The sequence below is a fragment of the Gigantopelta aegis genome, chromosome 3, assembly GCF_016097555.1.
Source record: "Gigantopelta aegis isolate Gae_Host chromosome 3, Gae_host_genome, whole genome shotgun sequence".
NCBI lineage: Eukaryota > Metazoa > Mollusca > Gastropoda > Neomphalida > Peltospiridae > Gigantopelta > Gigantopelta aegis.
Genome location: NC_054701.1, coordinates 64,257,255 through 64,284,872, shown reverse-complemented (window position 1 = coordinate 64,284,872; position 27,618 = coordinate 64,257,255). Strand labels below are relative to the sequence as shown.

The following is a 27,618-nucleotide window of genomic DNA, read 5'->3' as shown; positions in this document are numbered from 1 at the left end:
CGTTCCAACCAGTGTGCAATGATTGGTAGGCTTACATGAAAGGCTGTAAATTTATACATTATGTTCTGTCCTGCCTATGGGAAAATAGATATAAACCCTTGCTGATATCTCGACAGGAGTGCCTTGTGTGAAAGCAGCGGGTTATCTCATATACTACTACCTCCTCTCTCTCTCTCTCTCTCTCTCTCTCTCTCTCTCTCTCTCTCTCTCTCTCTCTCTCTCTCTCTCTCTCTCCCCTCTCTCTCTCTCTCTCTCTCTCTCTCTCTCTCTCTCTCTCTCTCTCTCTCTCTCTCTACATTTATCTCTTTATCTCTCTTTCACTCTCTCTTTCACTTTCAGATAGCTTTATAAACATTTATACGTGTTGCTATAACGACTACTCTTTGATATATAGCTTTGTGTAATATTAAACTGTCTAACATAAATGTCTTCGTAAACACTGTTTAAACGAAATGATCGCTTTTTATTGGTATGATCACGTATTTATAACCGGACACGGGAACCCGGATAAGAAGGTGACATTCACGCGGTGTTTCTATTTACATATTATTTGTCCGAGCCTGTGCTTTGTTATTATTCGCCAACCGTTTGAATGAAGCAGCGACCACGTGACCACTGTTCGTAGGTACACACAACCATGTAGTAAAATCACGACTCGAGCGGTTCCGAATCAATAAACTCATAAGTGGGATCCGAACCGGAACGTTGTGAGGGTTTTTAGATCACAACAACAAGTCAGGAACTTTTCTTATTTTTTCCTCATAGGATATATACATTATAGTATTCCGTTTATTGAATTTGACGTCACAAGACCACAGGTAAAATATATATAGGCCTACTAGTATATCCGTGTTTGGCTGAAGTGAAAGTATACTATAATATATATATGACTGAGACTTTGTCTCTTTTATTAACAACTGTCAACGTGTCCTAGTTTGTTCTGGTAACGAGGTCCTGCTTTCCTGGTAAGGTGGGCTTTTATATATATGTGTTTCTAGTGTTTACGAGTGTTGATCGAGTGTCACACACAAGCAACAACCCGTCCGGCGTTTAGGGTGTGCCATTATCGGTTTTTTTTTAACGGTGAATACACTCTCTATCAGGACTGTTAACTACAGGTGAACTGTGTTTTTCAGGTAAACTTCATTCAGCGGGATGTAGCATGGGCGTGTGGTCGGTGAGTGTGTTGACGGCTACAAAAGACGACGTTGCCGGTGGTGATGTTGTAGAGACATGAACGCGAGATGACGCCCAAGGGGTACGGTGGCACCGGGTACGCGGCGGACGACGGTTCGACGGAAACCAGCGACGACTACAGCGTGGAAACGACGTCTGTGGCCAGCAGCAGCGACAACTCCGATCCAGGTGAGTGATGTGAATTAATCTGACAGGTGGTTTTAGATTGGAAGGAAGGAAGGAAGGAAATGTTTTATCTAACGACGCACTCAACACATTTTATTGACGGTTATATGGCGTCGGACACATGGTTAAGGACCATACAGATACTGAGAGAGGAAACCCGCTGTCGCCACTTCATGGGCTACTCTTTTTGATTAGCAGCAAGGGATCTTTTATATGCAACATCCCACAGACAGGGTAGTACATACCACGGCCTTTTAGATTGGTGCATAGATGCACTGCGGTACTAGTATTCACACATACACGCACGCACACTTTTAACTCACCCACCCACCCATCTATACACATACATACAGTGTAAACTCACAAATTCGCGCATGCACAAACACGTACAAACACACATTCGCGCGCGCGTACACATATTGCGCATACACGCATTTACATTGAAGTTTGTTTTATTTTAACGACACCACTGGAGCACATTGATTTATTAATCACCGGCTATTAGATGAAAAACATTTTGTAATTTTGAAATATAGCCTTAGAGAGGAAACCCGCTACATTTTTTTATAAGTAGCACGGGATCTTTTATATGCACCATTCCATAGGCAGGATAGCACATACCACGGCCTTTGATATACCAGTTGTGGTGCACTGGCAGGAGTGAGAAATAGCCCAGCGGGCTTACCGACGGGGATCGATCTCAAACCGACCGTGCATGAAGAGAGCGCTTTACCACTGGACTATGCCCCGCCCGTTGTTGCGTAGATGCATTGCATATATGCAGTACTAGTACACATACATACATAATGTCAACTCACCCACCCACCCATACATTGTAATAAGTTGTGGAATCAGTTCTGCTCTACTCTTGTGTACTTTTGAGATTAATTCCAATTACAACCAGTTCTTCCTGGATAATGATTGGATGTATGTGTGGTTCTTTTCATAACGAAGGTAAAACATTCCTGACAATCGGTAGAGTAGTTTATATGCCGGGAGCGGTCTTTCGTAATTACCGTGGTATGTGCTGCCCCGTTTGTGGAAAAACAAAATATTACAAAACTGTTATAAAAGCCTTCCTCACTGCTATTTGAAATAATCTCTCTCTATCTCTCTCTCTATCTCTCTCTCTCTCTCTCTCTCTCTCTCTCTATCTGTCTCCCTCTCTCACATTTTCTCTGTGTGTGTGTGTGTGTGTATGTGTGTGTGTGTGTCTCTCTCTCTCTCTCTCTCTCTCTCTCTCTCTCTCTCTCTCTCTCTCTCTCTCTCTCTCTCTCTCTCTCTCTCTCTCTCTCTCTCTCGCACACACACATCCGTTTAATAAACAATACAGTGTCGGGATGTCAATTAAACATGACCATTTACCATCATCCCCTACCCCACCCCTACCCGCCCACATACCAATGCGAACACTTCTAGAACAGACTTATACACGTAACACTGACAAGTAAGTCAAACATATGTAGCCACTTTTTCTTGGTAACTGTAACTTTCCAGTGCTATTATTTTGTTGTCATGGAGTGACTGTTAACTGTAACAACAAATGTACACACAGTGACATCACGAACTTCAGAGAACGTAAGTGTGAGACCACAGGTCGTGAAGTACGGGCTGCGACTATTATAGGAGCCTGAGAGATGGGCGTATCCGCGTATCCGCGTAACCGCACATTAAACACAACCAAACAGCAAGGACAGGTCAGGCGAAAACACTTTGTTGTACAGTAAATGGTAGCTCGCGTGCACTCTAGCCCCGCTCTGTTTATAGGTTCGGGGCCGGGGCTAGAGAGCACTCTTAATAACAGTTTGTCAGTTTTCGACATTCATTCATTTCAACATATTTTCGTGCTTATATCCAATTAAGGTTCAAGCACGCTGTCCTGGACACAATTCTCAGCTAACTGGGCTGTCTGTCCAGGACAGTGGGTTAGTTGTTATCTGTTAGTGGTTAGTGAGAAAGAAGAGGGTGTAGTGGCCTTACACCTACCGACTGAGCCCTTAAGAACTCGCTCTGGGTGGGAATTGGTACCGGGTTGCGAACCCTGTACCTACCAGCCTGTAGTCCGATGGCTTAACCACGACGCCACCGGGGCCGGTCAGTTTTCGACAACCAAACAGTCGCCATGTATTGTTTCGTAAATAAACAAACTTATTTTTTTCTGATTCTGACGCTACAGACCTTTAGTTTGATCCTGTTCAAATGTACTCATAACATTTAACTAAACTGTTAATGACTAATACAAACACTACAAGAAGACACCTGACACCCCTATGTACACAATAGTGTAATCATTATTTTCATTGTACATACTTGTATTATTTAACTTTACAGTCTCTCTTAATTCATAAAGAATGATTTATGCACATTTTTGTTTATTTTAATTTATATATGTGTGATGCACATACGGTGAGACGTCAATAACCTATCTGTCTGTCTGTCTGTCTGTCATATTCGAAATACGCTGACTGCGTTTCGAAAAGCGGTGTCGAATTTCTTCTATTAACATGTTATTTGTACAAGTCGGAATTCAAAATAATAACCATAGTTTGATACCCAATAGCCGATGTAATTAATTTTTTTGGTGCTGGGGTGTCGTTAAACATTCATTCATTCATTCATTCATTCATTCATTCAAAATAATAATTTAAAAAAAACGTGTGACATCAGATTTAAGAAGCATGTATACTTTAGACATATTACTTAACGTTCTCGTTACAGCCAGTGCACCACGACTTGTATATCAAAGGCCGTTGTATGTGTTATCCTGTCTGTGGGATAGTGTATATGAAAGATACCTTGATACTAATAGAAAAAAACATGTAGCGGGTTTCCACTCTAAGACCATATTTCGCAATTACCGAATGTTTAACATCCAATAGCCGATGGTTAATAAATCAATGTGCTCTAGTGGTGTTGTTAAACAAAATAAATTTGATTGTTAGAACTTAACAATCCTTTGGTCGTGAGAAATACTTTTGACACAGTACTTAACAATCCTTTGATCGTGAGAAATATTTTTGACACAGTACCTAACGATCTTTTGGTCGTGAGAAAGGTCGCAAATTTAGAATTTTAAAGCACATTCTAACCCTGTTCCATAAAGCAAGAGGACACCGGAGCGAAATAAAACGTAAACAAAACATGCAGTGGAGTTATTAACACAATTTACTGGCACGATAACACAATAATTTACTAGGCCAACAAAATAATGCATGGCAATATACACATTTAATTTGTCCCAAAATATACAAACAGCTACATTGTCATCATCTTGTTTTTCGATAGTTTGGCTTATAAATGAATTAAGGCTACGTTGCTATAAATCAGAAATCATTTGTTAATTTTGACCTGTATTCTTAGAAAGGAAACCCGCTACATTTGTCCATTAGTAGCAAGGAATATTTTATATGCACCGTCCCACAGACATGATAGAACATACCACGGCCTTTGATATACCAGTCTTGGAGCACTGGCTGGAACGAGAAATAGCCCAATGGGCCCACCGACGGGGATCGATCTCAGATCGACCTATTATTGTCGAGTTGTCGTTAAACCGGGGGGGGGGGGGGAGGCGATACGTAGCCCAGTGGTAAAGCGCTCGCTCGATGCGCGGTCGGTCTAGGATCGATCCCCGTCGGTGGACCCATTGGGCTATTTCTCGTTCCAGCCAGTGCAACACGACTGGTATATCAAAGGCCGTGGTATGTACTACTCTGTCTGTGGGATGGTGCATATCTAAGATCCCTTGCTGCTAATCGAAAAGAGTAGCCCATGAAGTGGCGATAGCGGGTTTCCTCTCAATATATGTGTGGTCCTTAACTATATGTCTGACGCCATATAACCGTAAATAAAATGTGTTGAGTGCGTCGTTATTCATATTCTCCAACCTAAAATAACTGGGTGCGGGCGTAGGGGTGTTCAGTAAAAAAAATTGAGGTCTTAGAACTTCCCATGGATTTTAGCCCTTAACCCCGCACTGCGGATGCTGTAAACATTGTAGGTTTATAGAAAAGTAGCGCTATGTTGATTTTGATATCTAGTAATAACAGCGCCATACCTAGTGGAATTAGGGGGGAATGTGTATTTTAGCTGGGAAGTGATTATTATAAAGTGCATCGGCCTCAGTTGTTTAGCTGTTAATCCATCAAACTTAAGGCTGGTAAGTTCTGGGTTCGAATCCCCGTACCTACTCACATCCAGAATGGGACCACCACGCCGAATTCTCTCCCACTAACCACTGACGACTAACCATTGTTTAACCCACTGTTCTGGACAGACAGCCTCCATAGTTGAGGTGTGTGCCTAGGATAAAGTGTTTGAACCTTATCTTGGATATAAACACGGACATAATTTGAAAAGAAATGAGATATTATCGTGGCATAAGTCTTTTCACTGCATTTATTTGTAAATACTAATGCTCATGTTTATAACCTTGTTTGTTGTCGTACATTCAGCTAGACTTCTAAAGAGTTCAAAGAGTACAAACTGTATTTCGATAACAAAAGATAAGAGGCATCTGATAAAAGCTTCACTGGAAATATCTTGCATAACACGTATTGGTGCAAACCATGGTTAACACAAACGCTCATAACAGAAAATTACGGGTGCAGACTCTAGTTTCAACCCGTAAAAATGGAGACTAAGTTTGGTTAAGTTACAAACCCGAAACACATTCGGATAACATTACAAGAGAGTGAAACAAGAGTCTGTGAAGTTGAAACGTGCGTTTTTAAAAATAGACCGACCGCGCATCAAGCGAACGCTTTACCACTGGGTTACGTCCCGCCCCAAAACCAGAAACTAATTAACTTGGACAGAAATACCTTAGCTTAGTAACTTGTTTAACGTGTCCGTATACCACTATAGTTTCGAACACGCCTATCCCGAGTCCGGCCTCCAATAGGATCGGGGATCTGACTCGGGACAGGACAGAAATACCAGTACAATGTTATAAGATGGCCACAGACCACAGTTATTTACGCTATATGTTTCTACATAACATTAGTGACTATAACACTTTTATTAATATCAGTAGGCCCATGGATTTGTTTATGCACCTTTGCATGCCTGAGGGCAACATACCCCGAAAAGAACAACCCCTGTTGTCTAGCTCTTTCTGCCAGGATATTGGTTTAAGCAAACATACCCACTAAACCTGGCCGGAGTACACCCATTTCACACAACAAAACCCACTACTTTTCCATGGACCGGAATTACCACAAAACAAATCTTCAATGTGAACAAGTTACACATGTTTGCAAACTATTTGGTCTCCCCTGTCAACTTCAGTCTAATAATTGCCACTTCAAAGCTGTCTGCTATGAGATAATCACAGTCAAACAACAGACTAAATGCGCCAGGTGACCGTGCACCTTTAATTGCGACCCGAATTGTTTTTATGCACGGTCATGACATGCATAATGCATTAACGAGTGCCAGTGAATTTTATTGTGACTCGGCAAACCGTCGAAGGAAAACATCTGGCGTATATATCTACAGAGTGTATTATGAATAATGCATGTTTATTTAAATTGTCTTTGGTCATTCATCGATGTATACTCTCGTTTTCATCCGCAACAGAGTTCTCTATAATTAATTAGAATTTAATTAACGATTTACGCTGGCAGTTCGTGTATATATATATTGGAAGCACAGGTGTTGATTTGCATATACACGTACATGTATGTAATATGTATGACACTGATCGATGGCATGGGATGCATTACGGAAAATGTTTTCACTGGGGACTTAATATTATCGGTTGGTTGGGTTTTCTGTTGCTTTCGTTGTTGTTGTTGCTGCTGTTGCTGTTGTTTTTTTGTAAAGCGTTAAGTGATGACACATTTCTCTTTTCAAGTTATTTTCATACTTTTCTTACACACCCGTTGGTGAGAACATCATGCGTTATTTTTGGTTACACATGGTTGTTAACACATGTACGTTTGTATACAATTTCAAGACATACGACTGGCTGCTCCTAGGTGACGACCAGGTCAGTAATGCCATACAACTAATGAAAAACTGCACGATAGAAAGCGATTAGACTGTAACGTATAGTTAACCTGATAAGCATTTGTCTACGACGCGTAAGTTAGCTACAAGTGCAACGGCTGTAAATAACGTTTAGTCGAAAAAGATGTTAAAATTTGCTTGGTTTTTGAGGATATGTAAGAAATAGAATAATGCATTCGCTCGTTAGATGCAATTTAAAAACAACTCGTTGGTATCTAACGACCACTCATGTATTATTCTCTATATATCCAATTGAGGTTCAAGCACGCTGTCCTGGGCAAACACCTCGGGGTTAGTGGTTAGTGGTTAGTGAGTAGTGAGAGAGAAGAGGGTGTAGTGGTCTTACACCTACCTATTGAGTCGTTAAAACTCGCCCTGGGTGGGAGCCGGTACCGGGCTGCGAGCCCGGTACGTACCAGCCTTATGTCCGATGGCTTAACCACGACACCACCGAGGCCGACTGATGTAATCACCCGACGCAAACGAGCATATAACAGGCGCGTGCATACGTGCGTGCGTGTGCGTAGTCATGTTCATATCTTACACATTCGTTGGAGAGAATACTGCATGTTTTTTTTTTGGGGGGGCATCACTCAACAATATCCCAAATGTGGGAGTTCAGATTAAAGGCATCTAATTTGCTGTTTCATGGATGGTATTGACATATACGCCAAAGCCACACCATCCAATCGGTTGCTCAAAAACGTAAAAATTAACTGAAAGCGCGAATGTCGCAAAAGATGAAATATAATACATTACTTGTGTCATTTATTTTAGAACTCGTTGTTTAGAAACGTATACAACTTTGTTTCCATAGATACGCCCGTTTTGAAACAACGATTTGTATTGATTCGGTAGTTATCTCTGCGTGTGCTGGTTAAAACTTAATTTTAGAAACCAAGAATGGAAATTTGAAATCACTATAATATGATGATATATAAGAATGTTTGAATAGTTCCTGCTGGCTTTGCCATGTTAAAGATGTACTGTTATCATTAGACTACGGAGATATTTGGTATGATTGGCACGTCAATACATAGTACTGAATTATTAGTTTTTAAGTCTTTAAATACGTGTATTGGACAATTGTATTCACGAAAGGAAGGAAATGGTTTATTAACGACGCACTCAACACCTTTTATTTACGGTTATATGGCGTCGGACTATATATATATATATATATATTAGCATTTATTAGATACATCTTTTTTTGTCATGGAGAGACAGTCCAGGCTGCTGGACTGTTTTCTCAGGACAGCGTGCTTGAACCTTAATTGGATATTGGTACGTCAAATAGATATATTTTGCTTGAAATACTAGCTTAGATATCATTACCCTATTGTTATATTACAAGTGCATGTATATTACAAGTTGCCATTTGAACAAGGTCGATATTGTTATATTGGAAGATTGGAACGGAAATGTCAGATATATAATCAAAAAGGATTACACATATGACGGATGAATATCATTAATTTGAAATGTCCGTTGTACATACATTTACGTTCAATATATATTAAGAAATAATATTGGCGCAAACCATTTGTATAAATTTAAACTTGTGCAATTATTGTCTTTTCATAATGGGAAAGAACTATTCAATGGATTAAAAATATGCATTATACATACCGGTATGTTCTCAACATACTTATAAGTGTTCATCATCTTTATACGCACCACTTGTCAAATGTTATCGAATTGTATATGGAATGAATGCCGGAAAGCTTTTAAAGCTAGTTAGAAACTGTAGTACTCTGTTGATTGATATTATTGCTATGCATTCTCGTTTCCTTATGGAATTTATATGGCATTGGTAAATGGCATTTAGAACTTAATATGATATATTGTAACTTTCTAACTCAAGCAAATAGCTATTCTACTAATAGTTATTTTGATATACATCATTGGGTACCGAATAAACCATTTCACAGAGTGCATACGCTGTTTTATATTTTATTTTCCACAATAAAATGACAGACCCAAGGTTTTAAACAGTACGGCGTATTTTTCACTGTTAAAGCCGTTTTTATACGTCTGTCTGTGATAGGATATTATCGTATGACGTTGTCTGTCCGTCCGTACGTCCGTCTCTTAACGTTTTCTTGTCCGGACCATATCTCCCATACAGATGCATACAGGACCATCAAACCTCACACGTAGGAACAACTCGGGATGGTGGTGTGTCGCGTACTATTACTAGGTCACTGTGACCTACTTTTCATGGTCTACTGTACATAACAGTAAATCCTCGCCAAGACAAGACAAGACTTTATTTCCACTCGGGCCGTTGCACAACGGCATAGTTGAAATATATGCATAAACATTTTGTTATATACACGTGACAATATGGTCCGGAACATATCTTGCATACAAGTGCATACAGGATCCATCAAACCTCACATGTAGGAACAACATGGGATGGTGGTGTGTCACGTAGAATTACTAGGTCACTGTGATACAAATAAATCAAATAATTTGGCTATATTCTGAACATCATAATTATGGTTTTCCATCAAACTCCTGACGGGCGTATCATGTACCTCGCCGGTACTCTTGTTAATAACTGGAGCGGAGCGGATAATTTTGTTTAACATGCCCATATACCACTAAAGTTTCGAACATGTCTGTCCCGGGTCCTGTCTCTGGATAGCCAGGGGCATGACTCGGGACAGAAGTTGAAAATGAGTTAATAACTGGAATCAGACATTATTTACATTTCATCGTTTAGATTATCCATTTCCGTCCATCCGAAGTGTTTCTGATTATCCTGGTGTTTCTAATACCACAAAATGCATTTTTTACGTATTTAAAAAAAAATGCACGTACCTCTGACAAGTAAAGGTTATGGAGAAGAGCGCTAATCTGTTTTAAGGGTATTTCTCCGTTTCAACGTTGTTTCATTCTGATGTAATTTTATCCAAATGTGTTAGGCGTAAATTTCATTTGTCCAACAAAAATGACATCGAAGACGAATTTCACTATCTACGTACATGCTCTTTCTTTAATAACTCCCGAAAAAAATGGTTAAAGCCATATTATTATTTCAAACCCAATATGCTTAAATTTAAACAACTAATGACAAATGAAAATATAAGTCTTCTAAAACAATTGTGCAAATTAATAAAAGAAATTACGGATAAATTCGTTAAACCTTAAAAAGAATTGTCTCCCAAGCTTATGCTGTTTTATTCCGACTACTACTATCCATGTTTGCATATATATATATAGAGTATTACTATTAGAAGTATATTTCATTTTGTATTATTAGAAATATTTTTGTTTTGATTTTGTACATATAAATTTTCTCCTGTAAACCCCATCTTGTCACTGTCATATAATTATTGTTAATTTACCCGAGTGAAATAAAGTTCTGTTCTGTTCTGTTCTGTTCTGTTCTGTTCCGTTTGCGTATTCGTATACTTAATCCACAATAAAATAGTTTTATGCTGGGCGGTATTTAGCTCAGTCAGTTGAGTGATCGCTTGAGGTGCTTGCGTCGCAGGATCAAACCACCTCGATGGATTCATTCAACTGACTGGGTTTTTCCTCGTTCCAACCAGTGCACCACAACTGGTCAAAGGCCGTGCTATGTGCTTTCCTGTCTATAGAAAAGTGCATATAAAAGATCCCTCGTTAATATTGGAAAAATGTAGCGGGTTTCCTCTGATGACTACGAATCATAATTACCAAATGTTTGACATCCAATAGCCGATGATTAATTAATGCGATCTAGTGTGTGTGCGTATCTATGCGTTATTAATTACGTACAAGATTACGAACAAATGAAATTTGTGCCTTAAACACACAGTACACTTACGTACATCCACACACAGACAAACATACAGACAGACACAGACGTGTTTAGGATTTCTTCTGTAATGCGCCTATGTATTAAAAGAAATCTCGCATGGTCATGACGGAAAGTGTTCGAATTGCAGGCAAGCAGACGACAAATCAATTTATCGTCTGTAACTGTGCAATAAATCTCGTGTAATTTAAGGTCGCGCTGTTTGGATTTTTTTTTTCTGGACGTCGGCTGGTGTTTTATTGCGCAATTTCTCAAGTTTGTTAATACTGTTGTCGACTGGTGGTGTGTGTGTGGCGTTGTGTTATACCTGTGCTGCAGTTTGGTGTGTTGTCACGTGACGTGTATAATTCATGGCTCTAACTTAATGCTAGTCTCAGGCTACCAACTGCCAGCACAAAGTTGGCCAACTTTCTGCTGGTCACGACTTCTACGACTGTCCAATGTAGCAGGTTTCCTCTCTAAGACTGTGTCAAAATTACCAAATGTTTGACATGCAATAGCCGGTGATTAGTAAATCAATGTATTCTAGTGGTGTCTTTAAACAAAACATTTTTTTTTCTACGACTGTCCAGTTGCTGGTCTGAGCACTGTTACAACTCGATTCTCGTCGTATAACCCATTAGTTATTAATTTGAGCGCACCCATCTAAGTCGGGAGTTGGGGAAAAGTACAACGAAACCGTCGAGTTGGCCAACTTCGTTGTAACAGTTGACAGTCTGGGCTAGCTTAAGAATTTGTCACCCACGGCACTTTAGAAATGTGTTTGGCAAACAATGCTCACAGGTGACAGTTCTGAGCGTACCTGCTGGCAATTTTAAACCAGTGACTTCTGTAACATATGAGCACACAATTTTAAAACAAAATGTTCCCTTCAACCTTGGAAAATAATGTGTATCCAGCGGCAAAAAACCAACACCCTGCCATTGATAAAGCCCCTTATATACGGCAATTCGTATCGCAGCTATGGCAAATGCTGTCGGTGATGGCATTAAGTTTAAGCCCTGGCCTGGTGCTTACAAAACTTTTAGAATTTAGACTCGAGACTCTAGAGTCTGAGACAGTAATGTCATGACAACGCCATACAAATTGTATGTGTATGACGTCATTAGAGATTGAATCTGAAAGTTTTATAAGCACGGGCCATGGTGTGATGTAGCCTAATGTGATGATTGTGTTGTGGTTTGGCGTGCTGTGGTATTATGTGTTCTTGTGTGTAGTGTACTGCCATGCTTTGGTGTGGTGTGGTGTGGTTTGGCGTGGTGAGGCGTCATGTTGTGTTGTGGATTCATGTTATATGGTAAGGAGTGGTGTGGTACGATGTCACGTAGTATGATGAGATCTGTTCCAGTGTGTGGTGTGCTATAGTATGGTATTGTGCGGTATGCTGTGTGTGGCGTCGATGTTGATGTTGATGCTGTGTGTGTGTGTGTGTGTGTGTGTGTGTGTATATGTGTATGTGTGTGTGTGTGTGTGTGTGTGTGGTGTGTGTGTATGTGTGTGGTGTGTGTGTGGTGTGTGTGTGTGTGTGTGTGTGTGTGTGTGTGTGTGTGTGTGTGTGTGTGTGTGTTTGCTGTTTTTTAACATGGTGATTGTATGAAAAGAGTTAACACAGCTAAAGCACATTGATTAATTAATCATCGGCTATTGGATGTCAAACATTTGGTAATTCTGACTCGTAGTCATCAGAGGAAACCCACTACTATTTTTCCATTAGAAACAAGGGATCTTTTGTATGCATTTTCACACAGACAGGAAAACACATACCACGGCCTTTGACCAAATGTCAAACCTGGGCTCAGTGTATCGACTATTTTCTTTTCTTTTCTTTATTTTACTGTTTGAGAGGATGTTAACACACACTTATTGCTGTAAATTAACTTCAGTCGTTCAATACGACATCGATCATGCATACAATTTGTTAAGTAGTCTGGAATCTGCATCGATAAACCATCACTAAATTTATAGTTTATTGTCACAGACAGGGTAATAAAGGTGCGAATCTAGGATTTTTTCTTAGATGGGGGTGTCACTAATAAAAATGGATCATTTTTTGCAAAACCTATATGGTTTTAAATGATTACATTATACAACAACAATGACATCCATTTTGAAAAATGCGCAGTTGGCCACGCCTACATTTTCTGAATGGTCACTCTAGCTGGCTTTTATCATTACGTTTGTTTTGTTTAACGACACCACTAGAGCACATTAATTTATTAATCACCAGCTATTGGGTGTTAGTCATTTGGTAGTTCGACCTATAGTCTAAGAGAGGAAACCCGCTACATTTTTCCATTAATAGCAAGGAATATTTTATATGCATCATCCCACAGACAGGATAGCACATACCACTGTCTTCAATATGCATGGTACATTGGTTGGAACGAGAAATAATCCACTGGACCCGCCGATGGGGCTTTGATCAATAGGATCTCACCGAAAGAGAAAAAAATTAATAGTATTTTATTTTCAAAATACTCACATACGTAATTCGCCCGAAAAGGTGTCGATATCGGTATTGGTATTGTGTCAATACCGAATACCGTACCGATACCGAGGTTAATCATTAAAAAAATTATATATCGATAACGAACCTCAAATGTCAATACCTCCCAGCTCTAGCTTGCTTATCACAAATAGGACAGCATGTACCTAGGTCTTTGAAGTACCAATTTTACGTCATATCGTAACTTGATACTCTATGCTGTATGTGGGTTAGTGGTTAGTTGTTAGTTGTTAGTTGTTAGTGGAAGAGAAGTCGGTGCAGTGGCCTTATATTTCACCTCACCGATCAGCCGTTAAAACCTATTGTGGTGGGAGCCGGTGCCGCGATGCGAAACCAGTACCTACTAGCCTCACTATACATTCTCTGACCCACAATTACACCACCGAGATCAGGACCAAAACATGGACGGTTTAATTATTTAAATACGACGTCTTTGAAAAGTGATTTGTTTTGGGGGTTTTTGTTTTTTTGTTAAACGACAGCACTAGATCACATTGATTAATTAATCATCGGCTATTGGATGTCAAATGTGTTAGAACAATTAAAAAAAAAACCTCTGTACTTTTAACGTTAACTTATTTTGTTTTATTCATAAAGGTTTTACAATACATTTACGCAAATATTGATCACAAAATGACATATAGTATATTTAACATTTATGTAGACTTATTTCTACCTTTGTGTTTCATTCTGAAACCTATTAACCTTTGTTATCATTGTTTAAACATAAAATATTGATCTATTACGCTGACATTTCGTGAGCTTGAGTTTTGTATTAAAAAACAAAAGTTAAAATATGTTTTTGTTTGACGACACCACTAGAGCACATTGATTTATTAATCATTGGCTATTGGATATTAAACATTTGGTAATTTTGACATAGTCTCAGAGACAAAACCCACCACATTTTTTCTTAGTAGCAATGGATCTTTTATATGTACAATCCCACAGACAGGATAACACATACCACGGTCTTTGTTACACAAATCGTGGTGCACTGGCTGGGACGAGAAACAGCCCTATGGGCCCACCAACGGGAATCGATCCTAAACCGACCGCGCATGAGGTGAGCGCTTTACCACTGGGCTACATCCCGCCCCATAAAAGAAAAGAAAAGAAAGAAAGAAAGGAAGGAAGGAAGGAAGGAAGAAAGAAAGAAAGAAAGAAAGAAAGAAAGGAAGGAAGGAAGGAAGGAAGGAAGGAAGGAAGGAAGGAAGGAAGGAAGGAAGGAAGGAAGGAAGGAAGAAAGAAAGAAAGAAAGAAAAGAAAGAAAGAAAGAAAGAAGGAAGGAAGGAAGGAAGATAGAAAAAAAATAAAAAAGAAAGAAAGAAAGGAAGGAAGGAAGGAAGGAAGGAAGGAAGGAAGGAAGATAGAAAAAAAATAAAAAAGAAAGAAAGGAAGGAAGGAAGGAAGGAAGGAAGGAAGGAAGGAAGGAAATAGAAAAAAAATAAAAAAATAAATATGTTTTAATACAAATATTATTTTCCTTTTCCGTCCTTTTCATTACTTAACCAAAGCACAACGGCAGATCGTCAGGGAATCATTGATTTGCGACTTAAAGATTATCAGGAGCTCATTGCGCCGCACAATACGTGTTTTTTTGTTCAATAGACATATATAAGATGAGTTTACATTTCGTATTGATTGTGTCCATATCGCGGACCGATCATCTGTGTCTTTCCTACTCTTCAAAACAAGAACACGCCATTAAAGGGACATACCCTAGTCTTTAAACACTAAAGTATATTTTTGACCATTATAGCCGTTTTGAAATCATACATTACTTAGATTTTATGGTTTAGATGATAAATTTCCATACATTCGAAGTGGTTTTGGTCATCCTGGTGGTTTTAATATCACAAAATGCATTTCTAATATTTTTAAAAACGCACGTGCGTCTGAGAAGAATCAGTTATGGAGTCGAGTTTTAGTTTTTAGAGGGTATTTCACCATTTCAAAGTCACAGACTCATGTTTCACTGAATTGTAACTGTATCCAAATGTGTTACAGGTTTGTAGATTAACTAAACTTAGTGTTAATTTTCACGGGTTGAAACTAGGGTATGTCCCTTTAACTGACCGAGACAATATAATGAAGTCTGGACGAGACAAGTTAATAAACTACATACATGTATAATAAATGATATATTATATATAATGATAAATGATAACTCCAGCAAGACGATAAATAGAACGAGTCTTATTGTCCAGGGCTCCGTTCCACGAAACTATCTTAGCCCTATGATAACCTCATGTTTCACTCAATTGTAACTTTATCCAAATGTGTTTCAGGTTTGTAGATTAACTAAACTTAGTGTTAATGTTCATGGGTTGAAACTAGGGTCTGCCCCTTTAAAGCTGCATACTCGGTTATATTCGATATTATTTAACAATTTAAAACAGACCATTCTCATTAAATTTATCGTCCACGCCATTCTTTGAATATCATTTAACTTCATTCGCACATAACTGTTTCTCTTTTATCTTTCTTTCTTTCTTTCTTTCTTTCTTTCTTTCGTTTTTTTTTTTTTTTTTTTTCGTTTGTTTTGGGTTTTTTGTAAGTTTTTTTGTTGTTTTTTAATTCTCATATATACACGCGGACACACACACACAAACACACATGCTCACATACCCATACACAGAGAGAGAGAGAGAGAGAGAGAGAGAGAGAGAGAGAGAGAGAGAGAGAGAGAGAGAGAGAGAGAGAGAGAGAGAGAGAGAGAGAGAGAGAGAGAGAGAGAGAGAGAGAGAGAGAGAGAGAGAGAGAGAGAGAGATAGAGAGAGAGAGTGAGTTACACACATGTACGAAGGCAGTAAACGATAACCGTTAATAGCGATAATATAAGCCACTGAAGGCGAATTTAGACCGTGTTTAAATGATCGTAGAGTAGGTTGTGAAACTCGCCAATTTGAATCGTCAAGTCAACGAAATAACCAGCTCAAAGACTAAGTGAAAAGTAACTTTACGATTAAAACCAATACATGAAATATAAACGACAAAAACATTAACATTATTCAAAATTCGTATCTGTGCACAACCCATAGCCCAAAGGATGTATGCGTTTTGACAAAGTCGTGACTGCACCTGTGAATCACTGCTAGATGATTCGTCTAAAAAAACAAAGACGCTAAACTTGGAATATGGGAGATGTTTCTTCTTTCGTGATAACCAAACCCCGCAGATTATTCGTGTTTCTAGATTGTTCGACCAACTGGATATGATGACGTGAGAAGTATTTGTGAAGTGAATTGATAAACAAATGTACGCGTATGAATGTAAAAAAACACACCAAAACACGCACTTGACATCCTTTTATGATCTAGAATTTTAGATTCGTTCTTTATATAGACTACCCGGAGTTTGTGGCCATTGTAACATGTTCACGACGACTAAACAGATCCTTTTTCGTGACTAAAATTACATATGAAAGATATTTTCCAAGGCTCAATTTCACAAAACACCGTAAGCCTAGTTTTGCGCGTAAAAGTAAATCTACGACTAAACCACAATTTTCTTTTGTCTTTTAAAATACTAGTACTCCAGCTTCCGTAATGGTGTAATTTTTTGCGTGAAATTGATGCCAAACACGTGTAAACGCACGGCCGGTATAACTGCTAGTAGCAGACGTAACTTACGATGTTTAGAATATTAGTATTTGTACTATATAAGCAAGGTGTTGTCGTCATAATATTTCTAGTAGCTCAAACTGAATTTCATCGTTCAGTAATTTCGTATATAAGAAAAAAAAAAAGAAAAAAAAAAAATAAAATATATATATATAATTATATATATATATATATATATATATATATATATATATATATATATATATATATATATATATATATATATATATATATATATATATATATATATATATATTCTTATATACGAAATTACTGAATGATGAAATATATATATATATATATATATATATATATATATATATATATATATTTCAAAGTAAAATTATCGATGTCTGCTACAAACATTATCACATGACTGCAAACACATTAGATATACAGACACTGGTAATCTAAACACATTTAAAAAAAATTAATGTGATGTTAGTCGCCAAAAGATCCTTGTTAGTGAGAAACATCTAATCTTACAATGGCTGCAAACTCAGGAAAATGTCTTTAACGTACAGTTGAATTAGAATATAGAATTAAAAACCAATTTATCGGTTACCTTTTGACGCACATGGACTATAGTTATAAATTTAAAAATAAGTTTGTTTTGTTTAACGACACCACTAAAGAGCACTGATTTAAATATATATAATCTGCTATTGGATATCAAACATTTGGTAATTTTGGCCTTTGATATACCAGTCGTGGTGCACTGGGTGGAACGAAAGAAATGTTTTATTTAACGACGCACTCAACACATTTTATTTACGGTTATATGGCGTCAGCCATATGGTTAAGGACCACACAGATATTGAGAGAGGAAACCCGCTGTGGCTACTTCATGGGCTACTCTTTTCGATAAGCAGCAAGGGATCTTTTATATGCACTATCCCACAGAAAGGATAGCAAATATCACGGCCTTTGGTATACCAGTTGTGGAGCTCTGGCTGGAACGAGAAATAGTCCAATGGGACCACCGACGAGGATCGATCCTAAACCGTCCGCGCATCAAGCGAACGCTTTACTACTGGGCTATATCTCTCCTCCCCCCCCCCCCCCCCCCCCCCCCCCCGGAACGAGAAATTGACCAGTGGGCCAGCTGCTTATATTGATATTTAGACTGTAATCGGACGTGTGCGCAAACCCGTTTCAATTCGTGGTTCTTATGGGATCGTTTGTCTCCAAGCTATTGCTACCTGTATCATGGTTTGCAATCAATCCATACTAACTATATATATACGGCTATTCTTTTATAATATTAATCACTATTAAATCGATTTTAGGACCTTTTCTTAAGCCGATCAGATTTTTCTCTCTTAGTCGTTGCATGGACGTCCGCGGGACGTATTTATAAATATGTAATGAAAGTAAAGAAAAGGTTGAATACGGTAACATGATATTTATTGACATATTGTTAATCAGCCGCTATGTTGAGTCTTAAACACGTGGCATTTGCTATTCCTGGGGAGTGTTCAGGAGAAGGGGCGCTCGCGTTATCTCGATAGATTGGTATTGGTGTTGGTGCCTAGCACTAAATGAATGTGAGAGGATAGAACACCACGGTACCAGTCAAACTGATCACGAGCACTCGCCCTGCTGAACACGCCACCGGTTTCCGTGGTGATCGTAATGGTAGCGCAATAGGGCTCGAGTCTGGTAGATATTAGGATCGTATTCAGGTGCCGGCTCCCACCTAGAATTTTAACGACTCAGTGGGGAGATGTAAGATGACAACATCGACTTTTGTCTCAACAACCATCCCCGTCCCATCCAGTACCCAACGACCGGTGTATCAAAGTCCGTGGTATGTGCTGTCCTTTCTGTGGAAAAATGCATGTATATTAAAAAAATCCTTATTGCTAATGGAAAAAACGTAGCGGGTTTCATCTGAAGACCTCGAGTCAGTATTATAAATGTTTGGAATCCGCTAGTCGATGATTAAATAATCAATGAGTTCTAGTGGTGTCGTTAAACTAAAGGTGTTGTACTTTTGTACACTCGATCCTCGGTTATAATTGGTTTGCATCTACCGATCAACTTTCGATTACACAATCTGTTAGAATTATATGAGCATAAAAAGGATTTGAATTATAAGGATCATGCACCTGTTGTCGTGTTCAACCTATAAATGGCTATTTTTACCATTTATAAAGTTCTATTTAATATCCCGTTTCTTTATGTACACATTAAAACAAGCCCAAAACCTAGCATATTTACACCAATTATGTCATTAAAACTGGAGGAACAATTACAATTAACATTTTCCCAAAGAATCGATTATGGACTGTTATAATCGATCAGCACATCGGTCCAGCCAAATCGATCGATGTTCGATTATAATCGATCATTGGAACATCACTACTGTCAATGACCATTAACAACTAACCATTAAAGGGACATTCCTGAGTTTGCTGCAATTTTAAAGATGTTATCGACTAACAGATACTTTTTAACGATTCTAATTACATATCAAATATATATTAGTGGCTGTATATTAAACGTGTTTCTGATCGTTCTAATATTTGTACTAGGTTAAATTTCATTTTATTTCCTAAAAAAATTTTTTTATTATTTGAAGACAAAATCCAGTTTGGGCTTCTTACGAATATTAAGACGACCGAAACACATTGAATATACAAACACTGATATTCTAAACAAGAAAATACAGTTAATAAGTAATTTTAATCGTAGAAATATTTTATTAGTCGGAAACATCTTACAGTGCAGAAAACTCAGGAATGTCCCTTTAACCCACTGACCGCTCCTTTAGCTTAGGTACCTAGATGAGTGTGCGTGAATGTTAATCGGATATAAGAACGAACATAAAAAATAAAATTAAAATTAAAAATAAATGTCCCTGTTTTGTGAATGTCTACTATTTTGCGTGAATTCTTTCTCAGTCAGGACATCATATATAAGAGAAGTTGATATCTTCAAAATTTTCTACGTTATACTTTTCCCTTTGGAGTATAGGTATAGGACATTGTTGGCGTGTTTTCATCAATAAACTGTTCAAGCAAGCCTGTCAGGGGCCCAACCTCTGACTTCGCCAGAGAGTTCTGTCCACGACAAACCTTAATTGCTGTTATAATATATAATCGGCATTGTCACCTGAAGATGTCTGGCATAGGAAGCGGAGGGAGGGGGGGGGGCAAGGGCCATGTGCCCCCCCCCCCCCCACACACACACACACACTGTTATGATATTTTGCTTTATATTTGCTTTCTAATAGTGTAAAAGTGTGTAAATATAAAAGTGTGCCCCCCCCCCACACACACACACACTTTTTGGCACCTTCCTACGCCAATGTCTAAGACAGACAGCCATGGTCGTTGATCGGTGGGGGACGAGGGGTATCAGGAAACAAATATCCCTTTCTTTTCCTTCGTTTACTGCACAATAACATAAATAGCCAAGTACAGGTGTTATGACGATTTGAGGGGCAGTTTTCTTTCTTCAGTTTGTTTTTGTTTGTTATAATTGTGTTTTTGTTTTGTTTGTATTTTCAGACTTGCCGCAGTCAAGTCTGTGCTGTCTTCAGGGATGTCTGGCCACGTCAGCAGTGGGTTTCTCCTTCTTTATTGCTTTGCCCACAGGTAACGTACCTTTGTCTGGACGGTTGTTTACCGACAGCTAATGTATATTTATATACTTTTTTTTTTTTTAGGGAGGACATTTTTGGGGTTTTTTGTTGTTGGTTTGGGGGTGTGTGGATGTCGTTGAGTTTTGGGGGGTTCGTTCTTTCGTGATTTTTATTATTATTATTATTATTATTATTTGTTGTTGTTTTGACTTGGTGAGAGGTTGTTGCTTTTATGTTGTTTGTCTTTGTTGGGTGGGATTAATCACGGGCTATCAAGCTTGTTTTTCAATAACAACATTGTGGACATTAGTAAATGAAAATAGCTGCATATATAATCTTTCTAGACTGAATTGGATCGATGTAATCTGGTGACATACATGTACTTTTTTTAAAACTTTTTTTTTAAATAATGCATCTAAATATACATTGTACAAAGGCACACCAGAGTACATTAAATTAATGTCCTCTTATGATAGTCCTTAGTTTCTTCTCGATATGCAGCGAAGGCTATATTTAGATGTAATTTTCGTATCACATTCTAGCCTAATGGCACCTACGATCTGTTTAAAATGTTACTGACTTCCTTTTCTTCTTTTTCTCTTTTTTGATGAATCATATTTCGACACTGAATGGCATTCGTTAAACAGAACAACAAGAACTGATTGTGTTCACTGTGTCAAAATCAGTGTGTCCATAATTTGTTTTCTCTTTATACGTTTATTTTTTTATTTATTTTTTCTCCTTTTTTTCTTCTTGTTTCTTTTTTTAGGGGGCGGATGTATATACACTGGTGGCACCTAAGTCTGCTCACCTAAGCATCGGTGCCCCCCTGTATTTACTGGCCTGCATGACGACACACAAGTCTGCGCAGCAAACATTAAAACAACAACTTCTGTCGCTAATGTTTACAGAAATAGCAACAAATAATGGATCCGACTTTTTTTAAAGTTCCAAACAACAATCACTTCCTGTTATAGTTTGTTTCGTAAAACGTTAGATTATGCAAATGAGATAAATATAAATGGTGTTCCATGCTCCTTAGTTTTGACAACACAAAATGACAATATGAAAAAAGCCAATGTCAAACATTTTGATCTTTATTCAACAAAAACTGTCTGTTATTAACTGTGTAAATGAGCACAAATAGTGTTCGTTAGACTTATAGGGCAATCAATGATAATTTTTAAACAGCTATAGCTAAAATTAGGCCATGCTGTAAGTGCAATCTTCAAAGTCTGTGTGCAGTCATTTTGCATTGTGTCACTCGGGGGGAAATTCAAAGTATGCTTGGGTGTTTACGTTAACAGATAAAATAAAACATTCATTTCATTTATGGATTCATAACTTATAATAAGGTATGTTTTGAAGCTTCTATGTAAACTTGTGTAAGATGATATACAAGGTTGATCATTACAGCGGTGACAGACACGTGTTGACAGGTGATACAAAAACACGATGAGGTTTTTTTTCAATCAATTTGTTATCTACCAGTTTTATACATATATTCACAATCAATATGTGTTGTTTTAACAACAGTTTTATGAATTAAGTTAACGTTTTTTTTTGTTTTTTTTCATTTACGAACATACCCCAACATTTGTTTCAAGACGTAAAGTAACGTAATTAACGTGCGCAGACTGTTGTGCCGCGCAGACTAAGGTGACGTGAGTGTATGTTATAGGAATGGTACAAATTTGTAATTTGAAAGAAAACAAATACAATTGCTTTCTTTTCTGGTTTTTCTTAATTTTTAAAATGTTAAAACGTTTGTATCCATGCCTTAACGAGGGCCTCCACGAGTCCAAAATATTGGGACTCAAATACTCGAGGGTCAAACTCGACCCGGACTTGAGTATCCGACACTTTACACTAGATACAAATGAGACTAAAGAAAAAAGTAAATTAGCATTATGCATCTTAATTCCAGTGCTGAACATGGATGTCAAATCAGGATTATGATTGCATTCCACACATTCGACTTTTGTTTCCCCTACATGTCTCTATAACGTAACTGGCGGAAAGCATATGCCAAAATGACGTTAAAAAATATAATTAAATGAGAATGTTTTTCCTTGCACAGGTACTCGAGACTTGTGAACGGACTCGAGTCTTGCTAGACCCGGCCCGTGCCCGAGTACTCGAGTACTCGCGGAGACCCTAGCTTTAACATAGCCATTTCAGGGCTTGCTCATATAACACTTTAGAGTCTGGACTCAAGCCTGTAATGACGTCAGTTTTGTAAGCACGGGGTCTGGTAATTTAACCCCGGCAATGTGCTTTATATATATTATGATGGTTACTAGTCATTTCGTACCATAGTTTATGGCCATTTCGTACCATAGTTATTTCGTACCATAGTGTTTTGGTCATTTCGTACCACAGTCATTTCGTACCATAGCCATTTCGTACCTACTTTTTACCATCTCGTACCATAATGTTTGGTCATTTCGTACCATAGTGGTTTCGTACTTGGTATCTTATTTTTGTCATGGTATGCGACTTCTTATTTTTATTGTTGACGAATAAAAGTTGACGTGTAAATATACCTTGTAAAGTGAGCAAAGGTTTAAATGAACATATGTATGTTGCCACTGATGATCATTTCATATCATATGATACGAGACTCGCCCCCCCCCCCCCCCCCCCCGATTTTATATAGGCTACGTCCTTAGCCCACTGTCGACAGATTCTCTGCCTATGCTTGCCTTATTGCTGTTGGATAAACAATCGTTATAATCAACAGTCACGTCAGTATCGATGTAGAATATCACTGTGTGGTCTAGTCTATGATTAAGTATAACAAATATACACGATCTTGAAATCATTATAACTTTATTTGACATTTCATAACAAAACACAGCACTATACTCAAGCTACAGTTAAAATACTTTTAAAATCACTAGCGACATGCACCAATCTGGAACAGATTTTCAACAGGCGGCCGACGCTGATTTTCCCGTCACTGTAAAGTGCCCAATTTTCGAAGAGCACCTTTTGTGTGACTCTGGCACCCTTCCTCTTCGTGGGTAATTAAGGTTTTTCTGAGATCAGCTTGTCTTAGAAGATCTTGATATGTTATTCGAACACAAACTGCTAGTTGGTAATTAATATAATAATATAGCTGCATTAGCCTAATGTTTATTTTTTAAATCAGTAATTCGATATTTTAGTATCAGTCAAGTAAACTGCACAATAAATGATTGAGGTACAAAATGACCAAGGTACGAAATGACTATGGTACGAATTGACTGGTTACCATTATGATAGACTGATATAAACTCTTCTTATTTTTCCAGGTATTCTCATGATAATATACGCGAAAAACAACGAAGACACCAGTCTCATAGCAGTGGGGTCTGTTCTGGCGTGTCTGCCACTCATCACGTTCCTCATCCTCGTGGTCGTCTGCCTCAACCGAAACCGGATGAAGAGATTTAGCTTACGGAAAAACAAGATCTGTGCCAAAACGCGGACCGAAGAATGTGATAGTCCCACTCAAAAATACTGAGTTTTGTAACAATGGGAGCACGGACGGACGTAGGGGTGGGTGGGTGGTATGGTGCAACGATACGGAGAAATGTTGTGGGATTTTTGGGGGGATACTGTTATATATTTTTTTTATTTAATTTTTATTAATGATTTGTTTCATTTTATTGTTATTCAATTTTTTTCGTGTTTCTCCCCCACCCCCACCCCCTTTTTTTCTTCTCTTTTTTTCTTCTCTTTTTTTTGACATTTCCAGATGGTGTTCACCTTTTAATTTTTCCGATCAATCATACCATTTCCCCGCCCCCTTTCACCACCACCACATACTTCAGCAAAAAACTACAATTTTGTATTTAAATTATTTTCTAGAGATGTAGTCAGCAAAAGCTGCAATTTTATATTTAAAGTGTTTGCTAGAGATGTTTCCGCAAGCCCGTCATCCCATTGCATGTAAATATATACCTTTTTAAAATAATATGTTATGCATAATCAAATATTAAATTGCTGCAAGCTTATTTAGTTTATGTGCTTGACTTTCAGTTCGACAAACCTGTCTCGGTGGCGTCGTGGTTAGGCCATCGGTCTACAGGCTGGTAGGTACTGAGTTCGGATTCCAGTCGAGGCATGGGATTTTTAATCCAGATACCGACTCCAAACCCTGAGTGAGTGCTCCGCAAGGCTCAATGGGTAGGTGTAAACCACTTGCACCGACCAGTGATCCATAACTGGTTCAACAAAGGCCATGGTTTGTGCTATCCTGCCTGTGGGAAGCGCAAATAAAAGATCCCTTGCTGCCTGTCGTAAAAGAGTAGCCTATGTGGTGACAGCGGGTTTCCTCTAAAAAACAGTGTCAGAATGACCATATGTTTGACGTCCAGTAGCCGATGATAAGATAAAAAATCAGTGTGCTCTAGTGGCGTCGTTAAATAAAACAAACTTTACTTTTTCAATTCGACAAATACTACTCCTCTGTCTCTCACCCACCTTTAAAAAAAAACAAAAAACGACTATGGTCGTAAAATTTCCTAAAACAATAGAATCGTCTGCTTTCTTTCAGCAGCCACGACACTAGATGACGTCACTGTGTTGTTGGTTTTTTATATCTTTTTTTATAGGTCATAATGTGGTTTATAAATGTTACTACATCATAGAGCTATATTTGGGATCATTGTAAATAATGTATATAATTTATATGCTGAAACCGATACCAGCTATTTTATAGAACATTTTCTTTACACTGTGCATTTTCTATAAAAAGGCATAAGAAATAACTTTGTATGGAGCACCGGCCTCGGTGGTGTCGTATTTAAGCCATCGGACATAAGGCTGGTAGGTACAGGGATCGAAGCCCCTACCGGCTCCTACCCAGAGCGAGTTTTCACGGCTCAATGGGTGAATGTAAGACCACTACACCCGCTTCCCTCTCACTAACCATTAACAACTAACCCACTGACCTGGACAGACAGATAGCTCAGGTGTGTGTACCAAGGACAGCGTGCTTGAACCTTAATTGGATATAAGCACGAAAATAAGTTGAAATGAATTAACTCTTTATGTAATAAAACAGTGACTATTCGATTGCAGTTTGATTGTTAAAGAATTTGTATTGAAGTTGCTCATTACGTGTACATGAAAATATTACAACCAAATTTTATTTAGAAGAAGATATTTTTTGTTTCGCCATTACGGAGCACGAGATAAAAGTTTTACTTTTACGACGGCGGCAGGAGCGGTGGTAGCGTCGTCAACGTTTGTATTAAAGTTTAATGACAGACAGACAGACAGACAGACAGACAGACATAATTTATTAACATCTCAACTGATTTGCTTCACACATTTACAAAATAAGCCATTCCTTATGGAATTTTGACACAGTTCAATTAAATAATACAAATATGTACAATTAAAACAATAATCATAACACTACTATGTATATAAAAAGTCACTACGACATTGTAAAATATAAAAACTGGCTCTGGCATTTAAAAAACCCTAAACTTTTCTAAATCAGGTAACAACATAAATTGTTTACAACATAACTGAGCATGTTGGTACAAATTTAAACGAAGATTCTTATATTACGGACAGTTTATAAAACGTTTAAAGTTTCGCATTTGAATCAGTTTGTCACAAACTATAAGTCCTAGGTGAATGAAACTTGGTTTGTAGTTGCACTTATGGGTCTCTATCACATTGCATGCGGAAAGTTTATGATAGGCAAGACATTTAATTCCGAGGAATTCTTGTTAAGAATAGAATTGGAAAAGGCATAGTGGTCGATAGATTACTTAGTGGCGGAAAAGGCATAGTGATCGATAGATTACTTAGTGGCGGAAAAGGCATAGTGGTCGATAGATTACTTAGTGGCGGAAAAGGCATAGTGGTCGATAGATTACTTAGTGGCGAAAAAGGCATAGTGGTCGATCGATTACTTAGTGGCGGAAAAGGCATAATGATCGATAGATTACTTAGTGGAAAAAAAGGCATAGTGGTCAATAGATTACTTAGTGGCGGAAAAGGCATAGTGGTCGATAGATTACTTAGTGGCGAAAAAGGCATAGTGGTCGATCGATTACTTAGTGGCGGAAAAGGCATAATGATCGATAGATTACTTAGTGGAAAAAAAGGCATAGTGGTCAATAGATTACTTAGTGGCGGAAAAGGTATAGTGATTGATATATTACTTAGTGGCAGAAAAGGCATAGTGATTGATAGATTATTTTGAATCGTGTATCCTTATTGAGATTGAATTTGAATATCAGGTCTCTCCACATTGTCAAAACACTGGCTACTGTTTTGATGGATTTGAAATTTCTTAGCACAATTTAAAAAAAACTTTTTATCAAGAATAGTTAGGGAAATCATTGTTTACGCCAAGTGGCAGCACGTTACCATTTTGATATTCTTATGTTAATTAAGCTTGTATTATGTGCTGGGTCGATTGATATGGAGTTATTTGTCTAAAATATCAATGTACAAATTTCAATATAATAGTATGTCATTTGGAATAATGTAGTAAACTGAAATACTTAACGAAATGTTTCATTTTGTCGAATTTAGAGTCAAATTAAACAACAAAATATGTGAATTATGCGCAACTGCAAATTTTATCAAGTTAAACATTGTATGGTGTAGTCATGGTTGTTTGGTTGGGGTTTTGTTTTGTTGTTTTTTTGTGGGTTTTTTGGGGGGTGTTGTTGTTTTGGGGGGTTTGGAGGGGTCATCCTCT

The 27,618-nt window shown here is 38.0% G+C and overlaps 2 protein-coding genes across 6 annotated transcripts in view; one reads left to right on the top strand and one right to left on the bottom strand.

Annotated features, from left to right (window-relative positions):
- Nucleotides 1–27,618, bottom strand: part of LOC121368419 (myogenesis-regulating glycosidase-like) — a 182,177-nt gene that overhangs the window by 44,512 nt on the left and 110,047 nt on the right. The gene's annotated exons all lie outside the window — the stretch shown is intronic.
- On the top strand, nt 660–24,904 carry LOC121368420. 4 transcript variants are annotated; one of them, XM_041493149.1, is made up of 4 exons: nt 660–734; nt 1,137–1,365; nt 20,830–20,916; nt 24,200–24,904. In XM_041493149.1, exons 2-4 carry the CDS (start codon nt 1,245–1,247, stop codon nt 24,409–24,411), a joined length of 420 nt encoding a protein of 139 aa, XP_041349083.1. In that variant the 5' UTR covers nt 660–734; nt 1,137–1,244; the 3' UTR covers nt 24,412–24,904. The 4 variants fall into 4 exon arrangements, with proteins under 4 accessions (XP_041349083.1, XP_041349080.1, XP_041349081.1 ...); XM_041493146.1 differs by having other exon boundaries at nt 665–818; XM_041493147.1 differs by lacking the exon at nt 660–734 and adding an exon at nt 834–965.

Excerpts from the sequence above, each read along its gene's own strand:
- LOC121368420 (XM_041493149.1), top strand. The coding sequence starts at position 1,245 with ATGACGCCCAAGGGGTACGGTGGCACCGGGTACGCGGCGGACGACGGT. Across the intron at positions 1,366-20,829 it reads CAGCGACAACTCCGATCCAG|ACTTGCCGCAGTCAAGTCTG; the intron begins GTGAGTGATGTG and ends TTGTATTTTCAG. Across the intron at positions 20,917-24,199 it reads CTTTATTGCTTTGCCCACAG|GTATTCTCATGATAATATAC; the intron begins GTAACGTACCTT and ends TTATTTTTCCAG.